Below are 20,720 nucleotides of genomic sequence, written 5' to 3' on the forward strand. Positions count from 1 at the left end.
GCCAGATTTGATTTCCAGTTTTATGCCACAGATAAGAGACTGCACAACAAAGAATATAATAATGCCGAAGTTCAGGCTTGGATTTTTTGAGGGCTGATAATGTCATCTTAATTTCTGATGAAAAACCTACCAACATTGAACAAGTGCAGAAGTGCTGAGTTAAACCATCTAAATCACTCCACTGATACAGATTTACTCGACATTTCAGCTATTCCAGAACAAAATCACTTTCAGTCATCTATCATTTACCTCATGATCTGGCAGTGCAGGTTCCAAATCACTTTCCTTGTGACTCAAGTATGGGCAGAATTTGTGGCCTTGCTATGCACCTAAACCAAAGGAAGCTAGTTCAGACAAGTCAGTATTTGCCTTTCCACTTTTCTTAAACTATAATTAATAGTACCTCTTTATTATGCTTCCACTGATCCCCTAATAATTGCAGAATCATAGAATGGTTTGGGTTGGAAGGGACCTTAAAGATCATCTAGTTCCAACCTTCTACCATGGGGAGGGAGCAGGTTGCTCAGAGCCCCATCCAACCTGGCCTAATAATGGTGGCCCATTATCTAAAGCAGAAGGACACAAATTAGGACTCTTGAGAACTATTCAACAAGTCACTCTTATTTTCCTTTATTTGATCTGAAAATAGGAAAGAATGTCATTTACCTCTCTTCAACAGCACGTTTTAGATTCTCACTTAAGCAACCATTACAAAGTAAGCCAAATCTATTAAAAGGAGGTTGCAAACGGAAAAATAAAACCTAATGAACCCTTGTATTGAAGGTACTATGTGTGAGGCACAGACACATTTGGAAACCACTTCTGACAAGTTATTGACATCTAATTCCACACTATCACCAAAGACAGCTCAATTTACTCCCCTTTTTAATGTGCAAGTGAGGGCCACTGAAAGCTGTCAGACTCATGTGATGAAAGACAAGTACCTAGGATACATAGAAAAAAATGGTTCCTTCATAAAACTCTCTCCAAATCATTCAAGAGTTTAGAAGCTCAGAGCTTAATACATGAGCCATCATTCCCCATATCACTGAAGGAAAGGGATGCTAAGCTCATCACCCACAGAAGCAGGCATGTGGCCTCTCTTGCACAAAGAGAGAGACACTTCTGTTTTCAATATAAAGTGAATCACAGGCTCTTACACTGGGCTTAATCATGATCCTGAAAGTTCAGTACAACATCTGTATTGAACAGCATGCTCTGCTTTCTCCTAAGGGTTCCTGGAGGGCTGCAAGGTTATGGGAGGAGTCCAGAGGGTGTAAAAGCTGTGTGTATTAAAGAATTAATACACTTCAGTATATATTTGAAGTCCATTTGAAGACAAAAAGAGTGCCAAGCTTTTCCCAAAAGGGTTGCTAGTAGGAATTTAGCAAATCAAGCAAACCAGCAGTTGCTGGGTGAGCAGAGAAAGTGATGGGGATGCAGAGGCTGTGGGCCCCAGGGACTGGTGTGCTTGCTCAGACACTTCGGGGGCGCAGTGAGGGGCAGATGGCAGTGCTGCCTGAGCCCATTAGATGGCGAAGCAGACTGCAATTGTCTCCTCACTTGTGCCACTAGTGCTGAGAAGTACTTGTTAAGCGTTTTTTTCCAAGGAAGAGCAGTGTGGCTCCTCCTGGGGTAGAAGAGAAAGCAGAGACACACAGCAAATCTCAGTCGGTTTTCTGTGCATTGCCACTGCCACCAGCTCTCACTGCCACCTGCTGGACAAGGTCCCAGGTTTCTACTCGCATCTGCACAAGTTCTGGACCAGCAAGGACTGTTTAGGAAAAGAAGCTTTTCCTAATTTACACCTGTAAAGGATAAGACACAGCTCTACACCACAATACAACCACAAAAACGGTTTTCTAAAATAAGCAGCTAATGTACTCTGACCAAAGAGGAAAATGAGTAGGTGTCCTAACAGGATGGTTTCCCCATCCTCGATTCCTGTTATTTGAAGTCCTCCACATGATTCAAAGCATTAAGATGCAATCAGGAACATCTTTTGAACTGGTCTACTTTCACAGCAGAAACTGAGACAGAAATAGAAGACAGCTCATCCACTGTCACACTGCAAAGCCAGGACAGTGTAGGGACACAAACCACTGTCCATCTCAACTGGGCTGCTGCCCCCCACTCTTTGGATGATCCAAGAGCTACCTGCCACCTTGTTGTACTTTTCATGAGACAGACCCTGAAAAATTCTCAGATTATCAACCAAGTCAAAATAATGGAGAGGTCAATAATTCCTTTGGAAACTGGAAAATAATCCACAAGCCTAAAAATAATCTAAATCTGTAATGGAAAGGGGACTGATCTTGACATCACTTGAAACATAGATGGTAAGACTCTATAGATACAACACCTGTTTCTCTTTCAAATTCTGCAGATAGAGAGAGACTCAAAAGGGGAAGAATTGAGGCACAAGACAGTTTTTTAAGATTTCAATTAGCCTTTTTTTTGGACTAGGATTTATTTACTGCAGAGTTAAGCATCTCTCATAGTTACAGATCCTCTATTTATATCTGCTAACTGTGCAAATTTCCTGGTTCTCTGATTCCAGACCAGCTGCTGGGCACAGCTGTGCTCCAACAAAGGCACCAAAACCAGCAGGATTGCTGTGGGACTGTCATACTCCCCTAATTTCATCTGCATCTGGAAGAGGAAATCACAGTGCTTTTCTCACCCACTCCTGACACAGCTCAACAGAACACCACCAATGTAATTTTAAAAAAACCCTCAGTGATAGATTGCCAGTGTGAGAAGCTCCCAAGCTTCCACAGCTTTTAAAGGTTGCACTAAAACTTCCTGCACAACATACAAGGTTGCCAACACAGAGAATACAGGAATCTAAGTGAACAGTCACCTGCAAAACCTTTAGACAGAGCAGAGGACATCCTGTGAGCAATTTGATGTGTGGAGAGATCAAGGCATAGAATTGCAAGCAATATAGAGTCTGGTAACAAAGACGCTTCTGTTCAGTGGGAAGAGGGGGAAGTAAAAGCAATGCAATGAGGCAGAGCACCCAAGTGCCTCACAACACACTGCAGGCTGTATAAACACATACAGGGCTCTGTGGCATCTCAGTCTTGAAGCAGGTTTTAGAATCCTATTTCTGTGGGCATGAAGCTCAAGGATGCAGCAAGATCAAGCCTGCACCCAACAGAGGGGACTGGCACATCCTCCTCCTGGCATGCACTACTGGCTACCTGAAGCCTGTCTCTGCTTCCCCCACCCACTGGCTGTCCTGAACGCCATCCTTGCTTAATGGCTGCTTCACACCCTAAGCACCTTACTTACAGATTTGGATTTTACTGGAAGGGCTGATGGGCCCCTAAGCACCACTGGAGGCAATGCTGGGGTTTGTCAGGATTTACTGTTTTATTCTTTAAAACCTAATTGATTTGCCAAAGATCAAACAAAGTCCATGACAGAGCAGGAATAAATGCAAGTGAACTAAATGTTAGACTATGTTTTTGTTATTGTTTTTGGTGTTTATGCAGATGAACAATATTTGGGATGACAGCTTGTCAGTCAGAAAAGCCTCTGTCCTCCATCTGCCACGAAGATGAACAGTTAGCAGCGTACTTGCTGTTTCTGCTCATGCACTGGCTCGAGAGAATAAGCCTCACACTAGGCTCTCCTTATCAGCAGCCTGGAAACAACACTCCTCCATGCTTCTCTTTCTCACATGAGTCTGTGAATATCTCTTCTAACTGAGATTTGAGTTTGGGATCTGAAGTTCTTTTGGCAAAAGCTTTTCCCTATAGTGCATTTGCCAAAACTGTCCTTAGCAACAGCCTTTTCTCATCTGATACTGAAACACATACCACATAATACTGTTTCTAATTTGCCTAAACATGGAGGTTGTTCCACAATTCTTTGAGATCTAGCAAAGAAGACGAAGTATCAAAATGTTGTTATTTTTACACTATTAACTATTCTACCCTTCCTAATTCAGTATGAGTTATAAAAAGTAATTATAATAAGAAGCAAACAAAACTTACTTTGGTAATCAGTGTCTTGCATGTCGTATAAATTTATTCACGTATTTGCTAATTATGAAAACACATCCAGTCATTAACAGGATTTAGAAAGGAAAATAGGTCATTTGAAGTTGGAAGACATTTCCAGGTTATGATTCTGAGGCATACATTTCACAGATCCATACAAGCTAGAAGAAGAAGAGCTGGCTAGGTCATGGAGCTCCCTTCCCTTCCTGTCCTCTTACAAAACATCTGTCATTGAAGTGCAGAGCAGCCTGGCCTTGCTCTGCCGTTTTAGCCATCCTAATTTCCATTGGAATAGATGGGATTTCCACCCTTTTCTCTGATCCCTACTACAGCAAAATAAAGCAAAAACAAACCAAGCTCATTCTTGTGATGGTGTGATATTCACTCTTTTCCTTTCTTAGTTTAACCCAATATTCCATAAGTGTCCTGTGAACTTCCTTAAACAATTCCCCTTCTTTGGGAAGGCAGTCCTCCCATCAGAGCTGATTCATCATCCTCTCCTCAGGTTGTCATTTCACCAAGCAATATGTACTGAACTCTTCTAATCTTTCTCCATAATTCCTCCCTTCAGCCTCCTGATTATATTTCAGCTTATTTTGCCAATTTCCTTCATATTGTTGGATTTCAGTCTAAGCTGCTCAACAGTGCTTTCTTTACACCTTTTATACTTGTATTTCTTGAATATACATGTCTACTTGTGTGACTAGGAATACTTCTAACTAGCACAGGTGTAGCTGAGTACCCAATGGCACTTCATTAATACACAATTTAAGTGGTGAGGAGTTGATATTCAGGCTTTATTATCTTGGCAAAGGTCAACGGGTAAAACTGTTTAAGGCTCCTTTCTTGTGTGCTCTGTAAATCTCATATCACTATTGAGTTAAATACATCCAGCCAATCACTGACACACCATACAAAATTTGATCATTTGTTTAGTGCTATATAAAGGGCAGTGAATAATTTAACCTTTTCAATGCCAAAGAAACTAGATTTTTTTTCCCCCTGAGTGGCTCAAGTACTACAGCATTTTAGCTATAAAAGGTTGCTTGTGTACCTCAAAAAAATACTGCATTGTGTCTCAACAACCACACAAGGATTGCATTAGCACTGCAGGTGCAGAAAAGTGGCACAAGACAGAAAGTCATTGCTATTTTAAAATAAAATCTCTGACCTTTACGGATTTTTAATATACTTTGTGGGTCTAGGCAATGTTGTTCTTTTGGGGATATGAGCTCAAAATTATTAAAACACAACACAAAGATCTGCCCCTATTTCCGTACTGATGAAGAATGAAATACTCTGTGTCAAGTAGAAATAACAGGAAAATTAGTTAGATAACACAAAAATGAGTATCATTCATTAGGTTAGGATTTCTGCCTGTTCTCATGGCAGGATGTCCACTGAGCTTAAGAAGAACTATGAAACAGAAGGTCAAATATTAGCAAAAAATACACATTTTTCTGGTCTTCAGCTTTTCTCATCCTAGAATCAGAAGCTCTTGGTGATTCATGAATTTTCCCACATTGCAACCCTTTTATGATTTTGGAAAGTCTGAAGTATCTGGCTTTTTGGGGGGATTTTTGCAGCTAGGGAAGATAAGGCACAGAAAAATGAACTTGCTTGCAGTTATATTAGCCAGAAACAGAATTCTAAGGCATGTCTACATTGTATACTTTTGTGAAGCACCAAATTAGTAATGTACCATATATGTCAAGGCTTGTTTTGTGAGAAGCCCTGATCAGACTTCCTCACCAGCCTGGCAGCAATGCTGAATTGACGCGACACAACTCACCCACCGCTCGTCTGCAGGTACTGCCACGGTAGCAGTCAGCAGATGCTCTTGTGAAGCAAACAGGGCTACACACAATGTAGCACAGGACGTTCTGCACCCAGTACACTGCAGTACACCTTCTGAACAGCATCTGTAGGGCAGCTTTGCAAAGATTTCTGAGTAACAGCATTTGCTGTGCTTTTACCCTCGTCCAGAGAAATCACTGTCTTTTAGCTCTCACTGTCAGATAACACTTTCTTAATCTTTATTTGTTCCTTAAATTAAGGCTTATAGAACTTCAGTTTGCCTTATAAGTACATCTACTAACTTCCTCCATGTATTAGTCAGCTGGAGACCCCTGGATTCTGATCAGACACACAGCGAGTGATAGTTGAGTAAGCAATACTGGGTAAGAGAGAGGCTGACCTGTGGGGAGCTGTGTGGTAATCAGCGTTTCATTACTGCATGCTAAAAGGCCAAAGTGATTCACAAGTGCTTTTCTGAGTGGGAAAACAGGAGAGGAAGAGAAGATGAAGGAACTCTGGTTCTGATATGAATTATCTCTATCCTATCACAATATATAAGTATTTATCTCTAGGAACTGCTAACCAAATATCCCAGGACTACATTACCATGTCTTCAGAGATCTGCAAGTATTATTTAGAGATATCAGATAGCTTTTTCAAGGTGGAAAGAGTAGTTTAGTGCCCTAAGAGTCTACCGACTAAATTAGGTGATATCTTAGATTCAGACACTTAAATCCCAGTAAATGAAGTCCTCTCAGAGTCAGAGTCTGTGGCTAATTACTTTTGTTATCTAGAATCTTACTGTAGGTGCCTTAATAGTTCTATATCACAGTTTCCCAAAATATAAAATTATGATATCAATCTCCTTTTGCAAATACTCTGCATATGGGAAAAAATGGCTTTAGTTTGTCTCAATTTGCATCCTTATAAATAGCTTAATGTGGATTTATTTAGCATATTCTGATAGCCCAAAGACAGAGATGGTCAACAACTTCCTGGCTTTCTCCCAGCTATGACTTTGTCTGCTCATTTTAAGTTTGAAGGGTCCCCCAGGAGTTAACTGTATGCAAAGGTACAAAAACTCACCCAAGCCTCCATCTCTGGCTTCTACAGAGAGAGGGGTAATACTGTGAGATTTGGCAGGCCCCACAACACTGTGGCAGAAAACAGCCTAAAGTCCATTGCCAACCCATGTTTCAGATGGGTTACAGTTTACTGACGGAACAGAAGACATCTCATTTCCAAACACAAAGAGGCCTAATGCCAGGACCCCCACTCCTGGTTGTATCTGAATGTTCTTCCTTCCTGCTCTGAAGCTCCCCTAGGTAGCCTTCACCAGGAAACTGCTCAAGTGCGTAATCCAGAAGCAATGCTAAAGCAGGAAAAAACATAATACACAGTTACCTGCAGGGACACAAACGGTGCTGAATTACAGTTCTTGACATGCACAATCTCTTCAGTGCCTAACAGGATACTGCCTTTCAAGGGATCAACATGGGGAAAGAAAGTTAGGGATGCCACCCAGTTAAATAGGATTTTACTGATCAACACTTTGACAGAGTACATAAATCAAGCATGTCTCCATAATCTGAGTGAAAGGTGTCTAGGAAAACCAACTCACAGCAAAAGGGACATGGCAGCAGTTTCAAAGCTGCTTCTCCTGGATGATTTCCTGACTGAGCCTTGGCCAGTGGCATACACTAGGGTAGGAACTAGGCAACACACACAGACACACAAAGAAAACTAAATGATCGGCATTTTAATTCTTACAGCTCCTAGAAAAAACAACAGCGTAAAAGAGAATAGATGTGCTCAGCAAACTGTCACCAGCCAGGAGGAAAAGACAAAAGAATAAAGAAATCACAGCAGTGTAAATCAGCTAGAGGAGAAATGGCTAAATGAGGATGCTGATTGCTAATCTACATCCTGTCACTCTGACTTTATAAGCAGGTGAGCTCAAGAGGCCATGTGTGCAAAAGCAGCCCCATAAAAGCACTGTTTTTCCCAATCTCATCTGTATTCACAGTGGGCCAGGTTTTCACTTTATGGCTGCAATGTTCCTGTTTCTTCTGCAGGTCCATTAGCACTGTGCACATTGCTCAGTCAATAGCAATTCCAGCCTACACTTTTCTGCCTTTTTTATTTGGACACAAGTCCTTCTGTCTGCTGGATTCATTACTCTTCGACATGGCTATTTGTGGTCTCTCTTTATGTTTTGATTATTTTTTAAAGCAGCCCAAGTGCCTTTGACTTTAAATACAAAAATTAAAAGATAAGTGAAAACAGTGAGGCATTTAAAAATGTAATGATAAATCATTTCTGTTTCTCTTTACTTTAATCCTTTTTGTTTTCCATAATCGCTTTGCCCAAAAGGCTTGCAGCTTATAAAATGACCCCCACCCCTCAGAAAAAAGATACTAGCCTTTTGTTTGACAAAGCTCTATTCATTCCTTTCCTTGTCCCCTTTTCCCACATCCCAAGAAATCTTTCAGGACATCCTTTGCTCTTCTGCACCAGACAGGAAAGTGAAATTTGATCAAACTGGAAAGTGGCAGAAGGAATCTGCCAGGCTTAGGGGAATGGCATACAAGCAATTGAACAAGATTCAGAACCATGATGTTGCCTCAGTAAAAGGGAGGGCAACAGACTGGGACAGTAGTCAATCTCCACCCTGCTGAATTCTAGACTATCTCCACCTCCTTCACCAAGGTGGTTAAAGGCAGCTCCTTCACACCACAGTGGTGCTTCCAGCATCAGACTGGGACTGGTGAAAAGTGAACTGTGAACTATGTGCCTTACTTTATCCACACCCTCCGATGGCCAATCCCATGTTCTAACATCAAGAAAAGATGGAATTATTAAAAACAGCTTTGAGAAAAGCACCTTGGATATAGGGCTAAATCATCCTCCAGTAACACTTGACAGGGAGAGAAAGGCTAAAATTCAGCACTGGTTAGTCCTCCAAGGAGACAAAAGAATTAAAGGCAAATGCAGAAAAAAGGAAATTTGCACAAATTGGACATGAGAGCTGACAAGCAGAAATGGGGTAGCAGTGATTTGTGGGGTTTGCTTCAAAAAGCCAGATTGCAACAGAAGACAATTTCACCGAAGATATGGTAATAAAATGGTGAAAACATGGGTGTTTCTATGACTGGGCACTGAACTATTAGGCTTCCACCTCTAGGAATCAGAACCTGTACACTAAGATTAGATTAGTGTATGGACTCTAGATATTTTGAAATTTCTTAGTATGCCAAAAATCTTTCCTTTGACCTATTTTTTCTCTTCGGTCACAAACATTCTCAACAGACAGATTAAAAAAAAATAACAGAACTATAAAATAGTTTAGACGGCTTCTGTATTCTTGCTTCCTTCATACTATTTAGCAAGCACATTCCTTTTGCCAATCACTTGTTGAGGGGGAGATCTTGTTCTCACATGGCAGATGATACATGCATCGCAAACTCCATTTTGTTCTGCTTAGTTCCAACCTTGCTCTGCTCCCTAGGCTGGGTACACTAAACTGCCTCATGGCTCTCTGTCTTCAACAGTTTCACACAAAAAGGAGAGGAAATCAGAGCTATTGAAGAAGAGTTCCTCCTTTCACCATTCCACTTCACAGCTCTACCAAAGACCAGGCAAGCCAGAAAGATTGACCCATTTTCTAACCTCTAATGCAAATACTCCTCCAAGAGATGACTAAGGTATATAAAGGAGAAGTACTCTATATATTTCTCATTCTAAGTACAAGCCTAGGGCTCCCAGAGCTGTCAGTATAACATGCTTTTCAACTGAGGGCTGAAGTGTCATTTTCCATTTTAATCATTTAATGAAAGGTAGTGGATAAAAAAATCACTATTTAAAATACCATCTTTTTCCTTTCTCGGCAGTTTGAGATGGGGCCTGTGGGTATTGGGGCAGTCAGACTTAGCTAATTCCACATGAATCCGTTTAAATCCTAAACTCTGGTGCTTTGATACAACTTCCAACAGTAATCTCCTTCAACCTTCCCCGTCCTTTTGCTCCCTTTAGTGGTATCACAACATGAAGAATTACACTTCCTCCCTGTTCAGAAATGAAAAAATGCTGTGGATCACAAGAACACAAGATTATTGTGGTAGGTAACCCAAAGTGTCCAGGCTGACCACAACAGGACCTTGCCATAACAGGCAGAACTTCAGAAGTCAAAAGCTGTGGGACATAAAAAATGGAAGCATCATGAGACCAATAGCACTTATTATGAAGCTGCTTTTCTTGTACCTCCCCCCTGCTGCTGTGTCCCTTCAGTGGGAAGACTTCTGCCATAATGTGATGGATATCTCCTAAGCTTTTTGCTCTATCTATTCACCTACTCACCACTTATCATCATCACAAAGCAGGAAGTTACTCTGAAACTCATATTAAGATTTGATTTATCAGGATACAGTTTCCCTCTTCCGCACCTTATCTCCCAATTTTAACCTCATTGTTCTCAATTACCCAGTAAAAAAAAAAAAAAGAGGATGCTAGTAAGAAATAAACTCAAAATGATGAATATTATCTTCCCTTTACACATTCTCAGACACTTTAGCAGTGACAGTGAGAAGGGTTTCCCTCTGGAGAGCCATACCTTGGAGTCTGGTACCTAGTTGCCGTAGATTTGCCAGGACCACCCTGTGGGCTGCTCTGTGCGATAACTGCGTATGAGACAAGACAGACAAACCAAGCAGATTGGGATGAGTCAATATACACCACCAAATAAGATCTTTCCATGGTTGCGGTGATGGGCTGTGCTTTTGCATATCCTTTCCACATCACACAATAGCCTCATCCAATCAATCAAAGTGTCCAAGGGATGACTGCCTATCTCCACATACAGAAAGAGTCAATTAAGGGAGCATCATGAATGCCAAGTCTCTCCTCTCCCCCTGAGACGAATAGAGAAAGAGAAATGAGACAGAAAATGCACTGTGCCAGTGCCTGCCTTTCAGCTTGATGGCTTTGACTGGGCAAAGCAGGGAGATAGAGAAAGCTAATTTCACAGATAACATCTCCAAGGTCTATATAGTAATTTCAAATATTGGAAATAATTTTTCATGACAAATGAATCTACTTCATCCTGGCTTCTTCCATCAAGATATTCCCTTTAATTGTAAGGACAATTGGCAGTTTCAGCAGAAACACAAACTGCTCTGACTGGAGGGTATGGAAAGGAAGTGGGGTATGAAGCCACAGGGACTGAGATCAACCACTGAGCTATAAGAGACTCAAAAATACTACTTAGTCAGAAGCAATTCTTGAACCCAGTGTCATCAGCTTGCTCTCCTGGAGATGGCTGAACACTGCCTGCCATGGGAAGTGGTGAATGAATTCCTTGTTTTGCTTTGCTTGTATGTGTGGCTTTTGCTTCTCCTATTAAACTGTCTTTATCTCAAGCCACGAGTTACCTCACTTTTAGCCTTCTGATTGTCTCCCTGATGCCGCTGGTGGAGGAGTGAGTGAGTGGCTGCTTGGGGCTTGGTTGCTGGCTGGGGTCAAACCACGACACTGCGATATTCAGGCAAAACTGACCTGCAATGACAAGCTGTCCTTCAATCTGAGAGTTATCGGAACAACATTTTGTGCCGTGACTTACAGATGGGGTGTATTTTGTGGCTTACATTAAGGAGAAACCATTGTTCTGAACGGTCATTTATAAACCAGGAGATAAACAAAAAACATCACTATCATATTGGTCCTGTAGAAGAGGCCTATACTAATAAAAGTATCAGGTTCTAAAAGCATTAATCAAATGGTCTTACCTACCCATCAACATATTTTTTGTTGTTCTAGTGTTCCTTGCAGGAGTTGACAGCACACAAAATCGTACTGTTTTGGGTAACCACGTTTCTTGAACTGGGGGGATCTTATGAAAGCTACACTCAGCAATAAACAGCCAGAAATACAGAAGTTTAGAGAAAAATAGCAGAAATTATTATCTTCTTCTGTGCCATCAACTAACATATTCAGATGAGATAAGAGCACCTGGAGTACCAACAAATTCACATGCAGCCAGGAAGTCAGGAGTGGCCTTAAATATCAAAAGCATATGATGATGGAATCAGGATGAAGAAACCGGAGGAACACATGGATAAAAAAAATCATGCCCATAACATTATACGATATAGGAGAGACAATCAGTTGGTTTTTCTACAGTCTCAGATTTTCCAGCTGCTCGGCAGATGCTGTTGGAGATTGTCACATCAATGAGACTCTTCGAAGTTAAAGTTCAACAGCATAAAAACCATGATGTATTTTTTTCCCAAGCAGATGTAATCACCCCGACTGCAGAATTAACTGCATGCTCTTCTGTACTGAGGATATCACAAAGGCATTACAGTGTGACAAATGCAGTTACTTGTCCTGGAAAACACAAATATTCAGAGTGGCCTTTGACTGAATATATATATATATCTGTGGACAAAAAAATTATAATAAGCAGTAAGGATCACAACATAAATCTACAAAAGTGAAAGACTTTTAAATTGTTCCTTAATATTGTTTCACTTCCCTTACAAGCCCACCTTGGCTTCTCTGTCCTTACTGGAGGTAGCACATCATCTAATGAGCATCTTGGGAATTGTCTGAGTGCTAGAACAGAAGTTACTCCATAGAAGGTAAGGAAATAATTATGAGATGGAGGATACATAAAAGTCTAATAAGTACAATAATCCAGCACTTATGCAACAAACAGTAGCCTTCTGCTCTGACAGTCAGTCTTCAAGAAGAGATACAAGGGAGCTAATCACATAAAGCCCAGACCTGTGTTTCTTGAGAAGAACTGTGAACAGCATCTTCCACAGTAGTAGCTGCCTGGGCCAGCCATAAAGGGATCAGCCACAAGTGTTACGAATGGATTGATGGCAAGTGAGAAAATTAACTTCTCACACAAATGCCTTTAGCAAAGTTAACATTCTTCAGATCATGTTTAATGGAGATTTTACCATAAAATTAGTGAGACACAAATCGAAATGGGTGTGAAGGGATTGTATGAAATGTTTTGCTAAATTCAGATGGAATATTTTTTTCTGCAGTTTGGAGACAGTTTGGGAAATTGTACAATAGGAACCGGTCTGGTACTAATAAGTCAGTGAATAGATGAGGTCTAGAACAGACCTATTTTCTAACATCTTACTTTAGATCATGAAATCATAAGAATTATTCTGATGTTTTGACTTTCTTAAGTCTTTGACTGTTCAAGACCTAGCAGATTAAAAGAATTCAAAACATTGCAGCAAAGACTTTTCTCCTAATGTGTCCATCACTCCTGGGAACCATCACTCCTATAAGAAAATCTATTCTCAGCAGTTATCTAGCATTTCACTGCATACTCAGAAGGTCTGGACAGTCCAAAAAGCATCAACACTTTTCAGTTGCTTTAAACAAACCTTCAAAGATGTGATTATCATCAACCATCTTCACTAAAATTAAAAAGAAATCTACGCTGCTACCTGTGCTTGAGACAGCAAAGTATGCAGCACTTATCCTGTGTAGTAAATGGTTTTGTAGCATTTCTTATTACCAGTAATTTTACAATATCTCTCTTTATTGCATACATAATGGGAAGAGGTGTATTGTCATTAAACTGTTCTTAGTGAACAGTGCTGCAAAGGTACTTGGCAGATAATAAAGTGTGCAGCCCTATGACCAACATCATTGTTAACAGCAGATGTGTTACTGCTCACAGTGTACCACAAAATACAGAAAAAGCCTGGCTGGCTCAGGGTGTTAGCTGTCCATCTGTGAGCACACTCAAACAGGAACGACCATGGTTCCAGCCCTTGGGACAAGAACCAGAATGGGATATTTCTGTCTTTCTGCAATAAACACTAGATGCAGCACAGCAAAGAAAATGGCTGGAACAAGCCTTTTCTTTTTTTCCCTTTACTTAGAAAGGACTCAGGCTGTGTCCATCTCTGAGCAATTAACTTTTGAGGTTTAAAATCTAAATCTCAATGTCTTTTATTTCAGTTCTAAATAATCAGGAGTCCCATACCAACCTGCCTTTTTCAATACTATATACCTCTTAAAAAAAATCCAAGCAAACTGCAGTCAAATCATTTAAGTAGGAGCAAATACTAAAAAGTGAGTGATCAACAACATTTGATTCTCGTTGGCCAAAATTATCTGATTTTCAGTTGTCTTTTGCTTTGTGTCCTTCCTAGGCTCTTGTCCTCTCCAGTTGCTCTCACAGTGCTCTTCAATAGAAGGAAAGGGTGCATAGAGTTTTCAAGATCCACCAAGCAGACCTCACGCATCTCTTTGAGCCCAAGGCATTTTCACTGCAGCTACAGAAAGTAGCTAATTTGAATACAACACACATTCCCCTCCCCCTGCTTAGTTAAGGCCAGGGCTTTGGGGTCCTTTTCAGAAAAGGCCAGGGCTTTGGGGTCCTTTTCAGGGTTCTGAGGAGGTACTTTGTAATCACAGCAAAGTAGAACATCATCCTCCGCGAGCCAGATACCAGCTCCTACCTCTAACATTTTAAGTGCAATTAACAGGGGGTTGCAATGACCTGATGCAACCAATGTCAAATACTAGCAAATTACAAGGCAAAGGGTAAAGAAGACATTAAGTATTTTAAAAAACCCACCAAAGATCCTTCACAACTGCTGCACTCACCCACACTTCCCACGCTCCTGCATGTCTGCAACAGCCCTCCAGACCTTGCTGACAAGACTTGCAACTCACCCTAATTTCTCCTAGGTTAATTTTGGAAAGGCAGCTCATATGCAACAGGAGGAAGCATGGTACCCACCACATTGGAGGAATCTTTTTGTCAATTATCTCAAAGCTTGCTCTGCATCTGATAATCAGAAAGCATTTGGGAAGCATTCACATGGGATTTCAGATATTTTAGGTCCTTTATTTCAAACTGACCAGCAGAAGAGCAGACCTGTTGAAACAAGGTACTTCAGAAGAGAGAGGCAGCACTGCAGACACTGGTCTGTGGTACTCTATGTTCCAGTTTGGCCAAATTTAGAAATACATCCTCTGAGAGAAGGCACAACCACCCCTCCCCCAGCAGGTTTGGGAAAAATAAATTTTCCTCGAAGGAAAGTGAAGGAGATAAAACTATTTATTTAACAAACACATGGGAAAAGGAAAATAGTGCTAAATAATAAAATCTTTCGCTGTGGAGGAAAAAAACCTGGGAAAGTGTTGGAGTCCTCCCTTTGGTCTCCTCGGAGCTGGGGCTTAGCCCAGGGCCAGGCCCTCTGTGCCCAATGGAAAGTCCTCCTGATGTGCTCTGAGGTTGAAGCAGTCCAGTAGAAAAGGGAGAAAATCCAAAATTCCAGGGAAGGAAAAGCAAAGTTCAACTCTCAGTCTCTCTCTGGAGAAAAAGAAACTGAAACTGGCCAAAAGCTGACTGGAAATCAGCAAACCGGGTGCCTCCTCCCTCCCCTGCCGCAGCTGGGAAAAAAAAGTTGCTATCTCTGTGTGACCTTGGACAAGCTGCAAACTGCTTTGAAAAAGTTTTGCTCAGTTTTTCCTTCCCCCTCTCAGGCTCAGTTTAGAGGCATAGAAAGGCACAAAGTTAATTTCTGGGCATAGGGCAGGAATATGGGATACACATCATAAAGTCACCCCAAGACACTCTACTCTTTCTAAAACCCTAGGATGCAAGAATGATTCAGTACTACTAACAAGTACAAGCACCAAGGGGTTTTGGGTTGTTTTTTTTTCCCCCCAATACCTAGCACACCACAACTCAAAACCAGCAAGCTCAGTACAAAGTCTCAGTACACACTTGCAATTACAACTTTCATCATAAATCCACTTCACTGCGCCAGCAACTCAGTAAGAGCTATCCAAAACTAAATGCAGTTTAGGAGTTTTTCTGGCATCATTAAATCTTTCTCTTCACCATATTTAACAGGAGTGCAAGAGAGCTCAGGGAGCAGGGGGAGGTGAGATCATTACCACATTGGCATCACTCGCAGGAGGAATTGTGTCCTGGCTATTAGCTTCTTCTCTATTTCTTTCCTTTCTTTACTATATTTGCAACAAAGTCACACTGAGTTCGACTACTTAGTAGAGAACCATTATGGAAAGATGACAGAGGATGAGAAGCAAGGATTTAAGACAATAAATAACAGTGTGTTACCTGGTCATCACACTCTCTGGTGGAAGGTGTGAAATGGGGACTGTATCAAGCTAATTGCCAGCATTTGCTGCTGCCTTTGCTTAGCCTCACAGCCTGGCACTGAGCACTTATGGCCCACAAAAGCACAATATGGTCTTTTCCCTGTCTCACCCCATCTCTTCTATGAAATTTCAATGAGCCAAGGAGAAACTACATTACTACTAGAAACTATGACACTTTCAGACTGCTAACACCTTTGTCTGCTTACATCACTGCCAATACTGAAATAATTATTAGATACTGGAATTTTAAGAATGAATTTGAGGCCTTGGCAGCAGTTCTCTGTTCTGTGCCCTGTCAAACGCCAGTTCCAGCAAGGTTTCTCTATCTGCACAGAAGTCCTGTCTGAGCAGAACACTGTAACCAAAGTCTACATTGCATCCAGTGTAACTGGCTGAATACACAGAGATGTTACTTCACTGACAAGACAAACTCCCACAGGCTTTAGATAGAAGTGACATACTGAATACTGTGTATTTGTATTATTTCACCATGAATAAAAGGAATCCAAACTTCTTTTCTAACTGACAAAAACAATTTCCTTTTTAGTCACTTTTAAATATATTATGTCCTTCATATGGAAAAGTATAAAATTTATGAGAAATACAGCATTATAAATGTAAAAATACTATACCTGGAAGGTGTGAGACAGACTTTATCATCAACAACAAATTAATCATCTGCTTCTCTTCCTAGAGTTGTACGTACGTCCTCCCTATTTTTAGTTCTCTAACTAGATGTTAAGTATGTGCTTTGCTTTGTGACAAAGAGTGATTTTCTTGATAGTCACCAAGCACAGGAGATTCTTTATGCTAGGCTACCCTGCCCCTTAACCCTTTATCATACATCTTGGGTTGCAGGAGTTACACTCCTCTTTTAGGAGAAGAGAAGTGTAAGAACAGAATAAAGTGAGAGGTGGCAGACTGGAAAAGTGGGTCAGTAGCTGTCCCATATTAGAAGATCTAGCCTGCTCCTTCTTTGTTCCTCTCCTTATGCACCAGCCTGGCTGCCCCCGGGTCCTGTCGCAGCTCATCAGTCATTACACAGCAGTGCCACTGTGGCATGGCCGCATCTCTCACTTTGATTCCCTTCCCAGTCTCCATCTCAACCTTTCTCCTTCCAACAGTATTAGGATCACAGACCAGATGCAATCAGGACTTGCAATAATCGTTGGGTGCCAGACCAGGAGAATGAAGAGTATCACTGGTAGCCTGCAATGCTTTTGCTCATGGAGGCAAAATCAGTGGGCACTAATGCAGTTCTCTGACACTTATCAGAGCAGTATGAGGCTGCTATGTAAGACCACATAAATGTACTGGAGTCAAATGCACTTCAATTTGTACAACTTTTTTCAGGTATCCAGTCTCAAATATTTATTCCCTATAAGCTGCTTCTCACATTGCCAAGGAATGTCAGGCATTATAGCCATGTTTTGCCTGACACTGGGACTAAATCAGCAATGGGTCTGTGGTTTCTAATTACAGACAAAATTAGTTTCTCAGGATTAGGATATTTGCATACATCTTTTATGCTGTCCTGAACTGTTTCATCACAGTTTTGTTAACCTTAAATACACTCTGATTCTAAAATATATTTATGACCTCAAGTTCCCATGCTAGACATTAATTCATAAATATATCTTCCTAATTCAGACTGATGCCCATCAGAGCACAGCCAAGTTATGAATCTCAGGCCAGACTTGATATTCATTTCTCCCAAATTAAAATGCTTACATGCCTTTAATCTACTGATTTCTTTTCACTGACAGTAAAAGTAGCAAAAGCTAACACCACAGATATATAAAGGTACATGACATGAACCCTGTTCTTTATGTCACTGTTAGCTTTGGAGTCTCTTCTGAGAGCCAGGTCCAGGAGATGGACATGAGACAGACTCCAAAAAGCCCTGAATCACAGAGCTGGTCACTCCTAATAATAAAGACCAAGGGCAAACACACATGCAATTTTGTGGGGGAACAATGCATTTATGGTAGCGCTTCCTTTTATCATGTTTGTATAAAACCTAATCACACAACAACTGGCCAAAACAATTCCCAAGGGTATGGCTGAGAAAACCTCTACCTGATGTTTTCCAGAATTTTCAAATCCCTTGTAGTCAAAAGAGAGAACGCTGAGCTGACATTGGCACAGCTGATGCCCATGAATCTTACATTTTCACCCATGTTCCCCCAGCACGGATGGCAGTGTTGATGCTTCAGTTGTTTTAAGGCCCACTGGCAATTAACTACTATTGCTGCTTAGGGCAGCAGGCAATGAATTACTGGCTGTGAGCAGTTTTATGAACAATCACAGATCTCGTGCTGTAAAACTAAATCCCATCCATATAGGAAGAATTTTGGTCATTAACAAAAACTTTCTTCAAAGAGGAAAATCCTCTTCAAAGTGAATGAATTATAAATCTCAATTCTACCTAATATTTTATGCATTGTACCTAAATTTCATGTTCTTCCTCATAAGTGGCATGTTACTATGATCAATAGTAAAAAATACATAAAGGGGACACTAAATGGGAAAGGAGCTGCTCAAATATCTATAGCAGAAGATCAAAAATATCTGAATTTCCAATTCTAAGACACATGCTATAACCATGATGCCAAGTGAGGTGATATAAAGAAGGGACTGAAAGCCCTAAGACTCTGTTAATGGTTTACAGTTAATTCTTGGGTGTACTGGGGATGCAGTTTAGCCCAAATGCAGTGCTAATGGCCAAAGATTAACAGAAACACTGGTTTAAATATAAGAAAACATCCTTTAGGGAGGTGGGGGATTTTGTAACTGATCTTAGCCCTATCTTTTTCTGTAAAACCACTCACCTACCTCATTCTGATGGTGGCACCAGCACAATAAGGATAACAACAATTAATAGGAACCACCTATGTTCCTTATATAGTTCAAATATCTTCCATTAGTAAATTCCTTTCCATGTGATCTATAACACATAGAAAATTTGCCTGCCTACACCAGCATCACTTGGGCTTCATATCTCCAATCATATGTCTTTAAATCACAATTCTGGATGAGTACAATTAAGATGCAAAGAATCTCCCACTAATCTCCTACAGATTTGCCTTATCAGAGGTGAACTTGGAGACATGCTGCTTTTAACACTGTCCCTTTAGCTGGCTTTACTCATAAACAGTCATCAAGGAAATTCTACTACACAAAAAAAAAAGGAAGCCTAGATAGAACTGGGATTCATTGTCCGTCCCATGCAAGAAAAATCTCCATAACTAAAGCTCACACTTGGTACAGTTTCCAGCAATTTGTTTGAGACTTCTCACATGCAACTGCATTTTCTGCCTCAGGAGACAAACCATACTTAGTCAAAGAAACTCTGAAACCCAAAGAGAAGATCTTCAGAGGGCTTAGGGAGTGAAGTGGCCAAGTAAGCTCATGAAATGAGGGTGGAAAAGACTGGAAGGAAACAATCAGAGAAGAAAGTTCTCCTGGTGTGGGGGCTGGAACTTAGCATTGGGAAGACCAACAAGGACAGGTGAGAGTCTTACAGGAACACTGGATTTTGTTCTCGTTCTCATGCACACTTTCAGCTTCGTGTAACTGAAGTCAGAGAACACAACTTACCTCGCTCACACGTTCTACCCCAGTAGCCGGTGCCGGTGCAGTCACAAATGAAGCGGTTCCAGCCGTCCTTGCAGACTGCATTGTTCTTACATGGGTAGCTGTCGCACTGCTTGGTGCTGAGGCGGGAGCAGGAGGACTTGACTCCTGCGGCGTTCTGTGCCTCTGCCAGCTGCCGGATGTTCTTGCTTCGCCCATCAATGAACAAGTCTCGGATACAGCCGACATAGCCATAGTTCAGCATTGCTGTCCAGAGCTCTGTGGGAAGGATGAGTCCTGCCCGGTTCTCTGGCAGCCCACCAAGGTACATGTCACCTTCCAGATCCAGGATCTCACTCTCCCCACTAGCAGTGAATGGGGTGCGTCGGCTGTTCACTGATATAGTACCTAAATGAGGAAGATAAGGAGACATCAACACTTTCAACTACAGACTCGGTTTAGTTCATTTTTTTCCAATAACTGAGTGAGGTTTAAGGTTCAGCACAGGAGAATGAAGATTCTTCCCTATCCAAATGGAATGCTAACAGTGTCTCTCACACAGATCCCTCTCCTCCTGAACCACAGGTCCTAAGTACTTCCATGCAGTGATTGATCATCATGTGTCTGTATCCCAAATTGCATTATAAAGTCAGAAGCATAGCAATTCAATGGCTAAATCATAACATGTAAAATTTGAGCATTATTACAATGGTATTCATCCAGCAAAGCAAAAACTTACTGAGAACACACAGGAGTTTGATGGCATAAGGACTAGAGAGTAAAAAGAAAAGCAAAAGCATTTTAATTCCCACTATATAGCTCTTTCAGAAAACACTTCATCAGTACCTCCAGACCTGGACCTGGATGAGGGACCAACATAGACATGTTTGTAGGTGACATGGAGAGAATGGTTGATGCATTGGAGGAAGCACTGGGTTACCATTTAGAGAAACCTTTACAAGGTGGAGCAAAGGACTGATAGCAATGTTTGATGCAAATTAAAACTAATAAATACAAAGTCCTACACTTGGGTCAGAAAAGCCTCACACATAAGTACAGGCTAGCAACCAGCTGGCTAAGGAGCAACTCTGCAGAAAAGGACCTGGAGACATGGCAGACAACTTGAACATGAATTGGCACTGTGAACTTGTAGGGGCAAGAGACACAAGC

At 41.1% G+C, this 20,720-nt stretch overlaps 1 protein-coding gene across 34 annotated transcripts in view; it reads right to left on the reverse strand.

Moving 5' to 3' along the window:
• The window catches only part of NRXN3 (neurexin 3), a 982,026-nt gene that overhangs the window by 648,636 nt on the left and 312,670 nt on the right, over positions 1–20,720 (reverse strand). For all 34 annotated transcript variants that reach the window (XR_005602064.1, XR_005602065.1, XM_039553074.1 and 31 more), the window contains one exon: positions 19,575–19,958. Coding sequence is in view for 32 of the 34 variants with exons in the window: in XM_039553074.1 (XP_039409008.1) it covers positions 19,575–19,958 (384 nt within the window). In the remaining 2 variants the exon portion in view is untranslated. The remainder of the gene's footprint in view (positions 1–19,574; positions 19,959–20,720) is intronic.

Source organism: Corvus cornix, chromosome 5, assembly GCF_000738735.6.
Source record: "Corvus cornix cornix isolate S_Up_H32 chromosome 5, ASM73873v5, whole genome shotgun sequence".
NCBI classification, from domain to species: Eukaryota; Metazoa; Chordata; class Aves; order Passeriformes; family Corvidae; genus Corvus; species Corvus cornix.